This window comes from Gavialis gangeticus, unplaced genomic scaffold (genome assembly GCF_001723915.1).
Source record: "Gavialis gangeticus isolate Ggan-Ray unplaced genomic scaffold, GavGan_comp1, whole genome shotgun sequence".
Lineage (NCBI taxonomy): Eukaryota > Metazoa > Chordata > Crocodylia > Gavialidae > Gavialis > Gavialis gangeticus.
The window spans coordinates 61,242,552-61,252,339 of record NW_017729025.1 but is presented as its reverse complement, the minus strand read 5'-3'; the positions used below and the strand labels follow the sequence as shown (position 1 = coordinate 61,252,339).

At 43.6% G+C, this 9,788-nt stretch overlaps 1 protein-coding gene across 1 annotated transcript in view; it reads left to right on the top strand.

Annotated features, from left to right (window-relative positions):
- The window catches only part of KIAA0391 (KIAA0391 ortholog), a 148,827-nt gene that overhangs the window by 137,208 nt on the left and 1,831 nt on the right, over positions 1 to 9,788 (top strand). Inside the window, exons 6-7 of the mRNA XM_019518890.1 lie at positions 3,580 to 3,728; positions 7,722 to 7,914. Of these exons, the coding sequence (XP_019374435.1) occupies positions 3,580 to 3,728; positions 7,722 to 7,914 (342 nt within the window). The remainder of the gene's footprint in view (positions 1 to 3,579; positions 3,729 to 7,721; positions 7,915 to 9,788) is intronic.

The following is a 9,788-nucleotide window of genomic DNA, read 5'->3' as shown; positions in this document are numbered from 1 at the left end:
AAAAAAAAAAAAAAAAAAAAAAATGTGCTATTTACACCTTTGATTTTTTATGAGGACACTTATTTCAGAATAAGAGCAAACTTATTTTTAAATATGCTGTAAAGTTACATAGGCATAAGCTAAACCAATATATGCCAGATTTAAACTGATATATCAGATATTTTTTTAAATAAGAAACCATAAGATCATACTTGCAGCTAAATTGGTATAACTGTATGGGTACATTGCACACTGTATATCTCTGTTTAAAACCACACCCTTTATTTAAAGCCTGGTGTACTGCTTCAGTGGGTGAAGATCTAACTTAAGACTTTAATTCCAAAGTAAGTGTCTACTCACAAACTTTCACCAAAACATTAAAAAGTATAAATTAAAATAAGGTGGATGCTAGTTGTGAGTAGACCAGCTTTAAAACTTAGATAGGGGAGGGGACCTTTCAACTATAAAGAACTAAAAAAGAAAAAAAAAAAAAGAGTGCGCAAGCAAGCACCTCTCAAACAAGTCTGGTTCCTTTTCCTCTGCAGATTACCTTGAAGAAGCTGCTAGTTACAACAACCATGTACTCAACACTGTAGCTCATAATAACTAGGAAAGGGAGCCCCATTTGCTATCTAGGATTACTCAGAAATCTTTTTCTGCTGCTCTCAGCCCACTCTACCTAGAGCCAGACTTCATTTCTTGAAAGTCACTATGCACACTTAATTCTACTATATAGGAATGCCTTGAGCACAGTGCTTTATTAAAGTGATATAGCCTTCTCTGAAGAACTCATGCTTAAAAAAAAAAGTTTGGGGATCTACTTACACCCTGGGGAATAGCACAATTATACACCTGGCAATTCTGTGTATAAAACATATGATTGCACATAATTTTGCATCTTTTAACTTGGGCAGGTTCTGTGCCTCCACCTCCCATGTGGAGGTACCGAGCATGGTGGCACACAACTGAACAGCTGGTGAGTGGGGAGGAGAACTCCTGCCTGGAGGATGGGATGTGGGGGTGCCCTCCCCCCCTTGCAACTGCTCAGCCAACTGGCACACACCTTTGAACCAGACCAAGTGGGCTCCATATCAGCACATGGGGCTCACAACACCTCTGGTGGGATCTGTGCGCTGCCAGGCCAGCTGGCTCCATGCCTCCATGTGGGGCTTCCAGCACTCCAGCAGGAAGCTGCACATAGAGACATGGAGCCAGCCCAGCCTGATGGCGCATGACTCCATGCCTCCACATGTGCTTCCCGTTGGAGTGCTGGAAACCCCATGTGGAGGCATGAAACCCACCCGGCCCAATAGCATGGCATTGCAGGTGGGAGTCACAAGCCCCACATGCCGGCACAGAACCAGCCTAGTCTGATCCAGACGTGTGGGCCAGGCCAGGCTGGCCCCATGCTACCATGTGCAGCCCCCAAGACTCATTATGTAACTTTGAATTTTTCTGTGCATAATTCCCTGGGGTGTATCTAATGAAAGGACCATATGAAATGGTTGGTTATATGAGACTGTAGTAACAATCAACAAACAAACATTTGAATGGAAGTAACACAACTGGCAAAAAGAAGAGTTAAACTTTTTTGGCTTAGAAGTTAAGAGTCAAAATTTTAAGTGACTTATATCACTACCGAGGAGTAACGCTGTCCTGGCAGCATAGAATCTGGCCATAGATGTAAAATCAGCTGTTAGAAAGCCACCAAAATGTTCTTCTTCTCCCATGACAATTTGGAGAAAATCTGAAAATGTTCTTCAGGTTTTCTATCCTAATTATTCCAGCCCTGGGCCAGTACATGGAAAGCTGAAAATGACCAATAAGTTTTTCCATGTGTAGTCAAGTCATGGAAAATGTAGACTATTTAAATAATGGGAAAATAAAAAATTTAACTTTAATGAATTTTAGTATTGTTGGTGTATTAAAAAAAAACCTAACAAAATACTATTAGTAAGAAATAAGGAAGTTAGGAATAAGGAGAATGGTTTGCTTCAAAATATATTTAATCTGGCAGTCTCTCCTCTGTTGCAAAAATAATTCAATTGATATTGTTATGCCCTTCTATTCTGTACCCCAAAGCAAATTTTCTGAAATACATCACTTTAGGGAGGAGGTTATTGCCTAACTGTAGTATATGCTATTTCTTTCTACTAGAACATGCAAGAAAACGAAAAGCATGCAAAGAAATAACTGTGCTGGATGTTTACCCTAGTCTGCACATGGCAGCTAGCTCTCTTGGCCGTTGTTAAATTGCACTTCTTAGCAGTGTAGTGTATAGACTCTATTTATCTATGTGTTAACTTGCATACTCAGAGTTAGTAGTGCTACTGCTAGCAACAACTAGATAACCAGGCAATCAGTCACTCACAAAATACCTACTTCTAGTGCTCTCTCTCACTAGCTATGTAGTGAACTCTTCTTGTCCCAGAGAGAAAGGAGCCTGTTGAATACGATCATGGGGAAGAGGTGGGAAAACCAAGGGACCAGGAAGGCAGGACTGGAAGAAAGAAGAGAGAGAAGCAGGATAGGAAAGTGGAATGTGGAGGAAAATTAGAAGGGTAAGTAATGAATATTGACTGACTGGAAGCAATGTCAGTAAAGAATTAAAGCAGCTGACTTTCTCTCAGAGTGTGTGTCAGTCCTCAGGCTCTGGGCTATATGCTATTGTCTCAGAAGCTAATTTTCTTTCTTTTCTAGGCAATAGGTTAATAATCCTTTACAGTTGATCTTTATAGGTTGTAGCCGTGTTGGCCTAGGGACATAGGCAGACAAGTTTCTCTGAACCTTGCAGTTAATCTGGTATACTTAAAGCCAGGTTCTCTACTCTGCATGAGCCTTGCCTAGGTATAATAGAAAAGGAAGGCCATGGGAATTGGTTATGGTTCCTTGATTCTTAGTCATCTGATCCCAGCCACAGGGTAGAGCTGTACAGACTGCACACCAAAGTGGTGTAAGATCCCTCAGTAGAGAATTTGCCAAAATGGCAACTTTTGCCACCTCAGGATTTATTATAGTTGGGAAAGCACGCCCAAATAAGATTTCCACCAAATCCTTAATCCCAAACTCATACTTTTCCCTTTTTATAGTTTTTCTTTCTTCTTCTTTATAGAGCAGCACCAGTTGTACTTCCGTAATCACTGCAGTACCTGGTGCTACCAGAGCACTGTAGACTTAATAAGTCAGACTTTCCTCATTTCCTTCCCTAAGACCTAGGGCTTCACTTCTACAGGACTTCTAGGACTGGCATACAAATACTGAGGTAGCTTAAATCTCCCATTTGACTCTAGCTGTTGGGGGAGCGCTGCACACGTGCACGCACACACACGAACATTGCAAAAAGAGTAAAACAGTATGTTTTTCTCTCTGCATATTTGGCAATGCATTTAAAATGACCTGTTTAATCAATTAGTTATTTTTTATGCTTATGGATGTCAGCGAGAGTTTCTGAAGTACTGCTGAGCATAGGAAAGATTTGTGGCAGAACATCACAGCATGTGAAAGAAGCCCCATGACTGAAGACACAGGAAAGAAAAAATATTTCCTGTCTTTTTGGTTTTTAAAGCTAAGAACATTGTTCCTTTGCTTTGTTTCCTGCAGCTATTTGATGTTATTTCCTACTTCGCACAGCAGAATCTGCGGTTGCTTGTGCTGAGCCGAAAACACTTGATGAAGGGATTTCAAACCTGGAATGGGAATGCAGTGACTGCCCTGCAGAGGAAAGTAGATTTCTTTTTTACTGCAAATGTGTAAGTATCAAAGCAAATGGCAAGTGTTTGGAAATCAAAGCTAGATTTTCATTTGTGGAAAACAGCTCCTTGTAAGACTTAACTGTCATTATTATGAAACTCTAAGGGCCTGGACAAATGCAGTACTTCAATCATGCGAAGTGACTTCACTTCGATTGAGAAAAGCAAAGGAACCTGGGAACTTCCTTTGGAGAGCCCTGCTCCTTTCAGCTTTGAGAACTTCTCATAGCTGTAGGTACTCTGGCAGCAGAAGCGACTTTTCAATCTCATTATTGCCTATGGGGGAGAGAACAAGATACAGGTGGCCATGACTAAAGTTACTACAGCCACAATATCTTATTTCCAGGCAGTTGGCTGTTTGGAACTAGCAGCATGGCACAAGGCCCAAACAAAAGACCTCATGTGTTGGTACAGAGCAGCCAGGGACACTAGCTGAAAACTTGTACGTCGGCCAGCTGACAGGAAGGAATGTGGCAAGAACCTGTCTGTGAATGCCAGTATTGACCAATGCTTTGTGGCTGATTTTGGCAGCGCCCAGTGCCTAGATCAGTAATTCTCAGGCTGTTGCAGCATGCTATGGTGCATTGAGAACCTTTTAAGGGAACCATTGGATACTGTGCAGTATTAGCACTGTTAGTTGTGCAAACACTACATAAGATTCACAAAATAAACCCAGAGATTTTAAGTAGGACTCTATATGGCAGAAACATTCTGATCTGTTGTGGTCCTTGTGAGTTCTTTATTATTTTTCTGTAGTCAAGAAACAAGTGAAAGCTAAGAGCTGGCATTTTCTGAAGGGTGCTTTGAGTCTAACACGGCGTGTCTTGAATCTAAAAAGGTTGAGAACCACTGGTCTAGGCAAACAGGAGTCGGAGAGGAAGAGAAAGTAGTAGCAGATGCTGTGAGAGCTGTCAGGAGATTGGGGGAAAGAATAAAATGCCACCAGGACCGCTTCATGAGGAAAGCAAGGGAAGTGGCACAAACACCAATATGGAAAACTGGGATCCTCACTGTGGGAGCTTTGACATTAAAAAGCAAGGCTGTTAAAGGTTGCAAAAGATCTTGGGCATGTTTCATGAAAACATCCAATTTGGAGACAAAAGTGCAACACTTCCCACTGGATGTCATAAACCACTGATTTCAGTGATGGAGCCTATGCTCCTGAGCCAGTTGGGATTGCAGCCAGGCACTGCCAGAGCCAGATGTCTTCTGGACCATGAGCTGGACTTCTGGATGTTGGTCCCCCTGGCAGCTCCTCCCAGAGCTCCTGGACCCTTGGGGGGTCTCCCCAAGCCCTTCTGGGCTACCAGTTTTCCAAGTATGCCTTGAGCCACCAAGTAGGGCTCAAGACTAAACCACTAGTACAACTTAAATAAAAAGCATCTTAGCCCTCTGGCAGCCAGCCCCTAAACTCTCTCTAGGTTAAACACAAAACAAGGCCACTTACCTGCATCAAAAGTCTCTCTCTGCCCCAGGCAGCTTCCCCTGTTCCCAGGCCAGCCGAGTTTCTTATCCGGTTTCACTTTACATTCAGGAGCCCTGCTGCTCTTATCAGGAGCTCCTACCTTCAAGGCTCTCCAAGCTAGACTGCCTGACTGGCTCAGGTGTTGAGCTTATATGGCTCAATCCCAGCCCCCTTCCTACCTGCAAGCCACCTCTCAGGCTGCTTGCCGTTTTAAAGGGACAGACATACCTCAGTGCCCTGTCACTGCAGCCCTGTCAGCTGCATGTGCAACTCAGTACCTTATTTCCACTGGCCACACATGCCAGACTCTCTCTCTTGCAGCTCAAGGCATCAGTATTACTGCATTTACGCAAATCCAGGATAACCAACTATAAGATGGACCCCCCCCCCCCAATTAGATTCTATAAGTGGAAAATATATATATTGCTTATTTTCCATGTAAAGTATCTAATTATTGGAAGGTCATCTTAAGTTGCCCTGTATTGCTTCCAGTGGGTGCTGTGGCTCTGGTCATAGGAACCAGGAACAGGAGATTTGGTGACTAGCATTTTCAAGGCTCTTTGGGGTGCAGGGAGGCCTTAAGGCTTTGGGTGCCTGGGAGGGGACAGATGCACAGTTGGCCCTTAAGGCTACAAGTGCCCTGTGGAAGAACAGACAGGCCAGGAGGGCCCATTGAAGTTGAGGGCTGCAATGAGACAAGTGGGGTCCAGGAGGGACTAGGTGGTGATGTGATCACCACAAACTAAAGCTGTTTCTAAAGCCCGCAGGCAGCCTCCCTTACATAATCTCCCATGAGAACAAGGCATGGTGGGCAAACAAACAAGGAAGGGCTATATTAGAGTTTGAGCTGGGTAGAAGCCACACTGCCCAGAGAGTGTCACAGCTGCATAGGGCACGGTCCGGCCACAGTGGGCGAGAGGACATACAAGGTTCAGGAAGGGGGAGGGTACCGGCCAAGGTAATGTCATTGTATGCTCTCTGTCACTGGCATCACTGCCACAGCCAGATGGATCTGTGTAATGCTTCTCCTGGAGATCCAGTTCAGGAAATGGTTGTGGCAGGAACATGTGCTTTTGCTGTAGCCCTTTCTGGTCTGACCTGCACAGAGTCTCCTGGAAACAGAGGTGTGCAGGGCAGGTAGAACTGTCCTGCATGCCTCTGTTTTCAGGAACAACCTTACAGCCAAACTGTGAGAATTGGCTGCAAGAGAAGGGTATGCCTGCCTGCATTTCATCAGGCAGACAGGCTTACTGGTTCTGCTGCAGCTCTTCCCTGTTCAGCTCCAGTGTGCCTCCTGAAAACTAAGATGGCAGATTCACTCTGGCAGCGGCAGCAGCCTAGAGACAGATGCCACCTTCACCAGGTAGAACTGCCCCACACATCTGTTTTTAGGATGCACATTAGAGTTGAACTAGTAAGAGTTATGGTGGAATTGGCATGCCTGGCTGTACAATGTAGTGCAGGCAGGCATGCCTTTCTTCTACAGAGTATGACCAATGCAGGTGACATCTTGAGAGAATCTCCCCAAACATGCAGTGATTCCATGAAAGCTGAAGCTTAGTATGCTGTATGAAAAATCTTAGACCTTCTAGGAAAACCTTCATCATAAAAGCTAAGTTGCAGTTATGCTGTACAAATGAAACTGGAGGTGTGTATAATTATATGATCATATGAAGTTACTAGCCAGTTGCTCATCAAGAATGATGGGAGGGGGTGGGCTGGGATGGAGTGCTGCTACCTAATGCCCCATGCTGCTGCTGTTCTGTCTCTTGCAGGGAGCAGGGTGGGGGAGCCGAGGCCAGCAGTGCTGGCCTCAGCTCCTATACCCTCCATCGGGTCCTCAGCACAGCTTCGGAATTATGGTGGCATTCCCCAATGCTGCAAGCGCTTTGTCTGTTTCCATCAGCCAATCAGAGCGTGAATAATGCATGACAGACAGACAAAGACTTAGGCTTTTATAATATTAGAATTGATATGGATAGTTTTGTTACAATTTTGTATATGACCATGATGCCCCTGAAGGAGCAAGCTGGGCTTTTGTTAAATGTAGCCATTTACTGTTAAGTCATGTGGCAAGTGGCTGTTTCATTATACAGGCAACCCCCGCTTAACGCCGTTTCACTTAACGCTGTTTCACTATAACACTCATTTGATACCTGATTTTCCTTAGTGCTCAGCAAGTTTTGCTATAATGCTCACGGTCGCCATCTTGGGTTGTCAAATACTTTCAGTTTCGCTTAATATTCATTTTGCTTAACACTCATTTTTCTAGGAACGAATTAAGACTGCTAAGCAGGGGTTGCCTGTATTGTCCTTTTGATGGGAAGGGAAAACACTCTTCTCAATAGAATGGGCAACAGTTGCCTAACATTAGATGACTCATAACTAAGGGGAAAAGTTCTTGTTAAAAGCAAGCTTAGTGATGAGGAGAGTTTTCGTTAATGATTATGAATGAAATTCATGTCAACACTTAATTCATTTCCTGCCTCATGTATGATATCTCTGCTTTCTATTTTTGGTTTATTAAGATCACAGGATGATCCCTTTCTGTTGTACGCCACTCTTCATTCAGGCAATCACTGTAAGTTTGTTACTAGAGACCTTTTGCGAGATCACAAGGCTTGTTTTACTGAGACAAGTATTCGACACCTGTTTTTCAAGTGGCAACGGGGACACCAGTTGATACTTTCTCCCTTGGTCTCACACAAGATAATTTTTATGGTAAGTGCTGTTTACAGTGCACAATGAGCAATAAAGGTATGCCATATAAGCCGCTGAAAAGCCATGTAAGAGATTCCTGTTGAAGCCTAAGATCCAGATCAGTGGGATCAAACTCCCAGATTAATTCACAAGAACACTTATTGAGTGCTCAAGAGGTCAGAGGCCTGTTGAAGGGACAAGACAATGATGTTTCAAGTGCTTAGGCATCTGTTTAAATGCAGAATTGTTGTTTTACATGAAGAGAGCCTTCAGGTGCAGTGTACTGTGGGTGTTTATATCTGAAATTGGAGCCTTCCACATACGAATTTCATCCTTTTCTTGCACCTGGTTTAAGCTTGGAAATAGGAATTCTCCTTACCGAATCTTCTGTAAAGTACCATATTTAACCCTAAAAAAAGAACTCTTTATTTTAAGGAAGCGTTCAGAGGCAAATACAGATGGTTTCAGTGTTCAGTGTAGTATACGCAGTTGATCTAGGTAAGTGTTTGATGCAGTGAATGGATACATAATGAGCATACAGCCAAATGAGTGACTACTGTGAGTGTGCTATGCTCAGAGGCATCCTTTTGAACACAGCACATTATAGTTGTGGCTGGAGGACATCAATTCCTATTTCCCTTTAGCCATTAACAGCTCATTAACAAGAGCTCAGCACTTAACTGGCCTCAGAGCTATATGATTCATCATGTGATATGTTCCAGGTCTTGTATTTTTCTAAAAACCTCCAAGGATGGAAATTCCTCATCATCTCTTGGGTAACTTGTTCTAGTGCTTTACTACCCTCCTAGTAAGAAAGCTTTTCCTCATATGTAACCTCAACTTCGCTTGGTGCAACTTGAGACCATTGCTTCTTGTTCTGTCATTTGCCACCACTGAAAACAATCTAGATCGAGATCCATCCTCTTTGGAACAACTCTTCAGGTAGCTGAAGGCTGTTTTTAAATACTCTCTAGCATCTTCTCTTCTCCAGACTAAACAAGCCCACTTCCTCAGCCTTTCCTCAGAAGTCCTGTTCCCCAACCCCCCTAACCATTTCCACTGCCTTCCACTGGGCTCTGTCCAATTTGTCTGTATCCTTTCTGTAGTGGGTGCCTCAAAACTGGACAGTGCTCCAGCTGTGGTATCACTGGTGCTGAATACAGGGGTAGAATCACTGCCCTCAGTCTGCTGGCAGTGCTCCTAATAATGCAGCCCAGTATGTTGTTAGCCTTCTTCACAAGGGCACAATGTTGGCTTATGTTCGACTTGCTGTTCACTGTAACTCCCAGGTCCTTTTCTGCAGAGCTGCTGCTTAGCCAGTCAGTTCCCTGCCTGTACTGAGGCTCGGGATTGTTCCATCCTAGATGCTGGACTTTGCATTTGACTTTATTGAACCTTTGGTCCAATACAGTAATTGGTCAAGGCCTCTCTGAATCCTAGCCCCATCCTCCAGCATATCTACTACTCCCCCCAGCTTGGGGTCATCTGCAAATGTACTGAGAGTGCACTCCATCCCATCTTTCAGGTCACTGATAAATATGTTTAAAAATACAGGCCCTAGGACTAATCCCTGGGGCACTCCAGTTAATACTGGCAGTCAGCTAGGTATCAAGCCATTGATTTACTACCCTTTGAGCAATCCAGCCAGGGATTTATCTAGTGTGAACTACCCCCTATTCAATACCCTCCCTGGCATCTTCTGTTATTGGTTTAGAGATACCAGAGGAAATGTTTCCAACTGTTTTGTTCACTAGCCATTAATAAATCTATCACCTGTGACTTTATTCAGTCCTGTTTGTAAACCCAGCTATGCTGTCTGCCTCCACCACATCCTGTGGCAATGAATTCCACAAATTAACAATGCATTGCATTTAAAAAAAAAAAAAAAAAAAAAA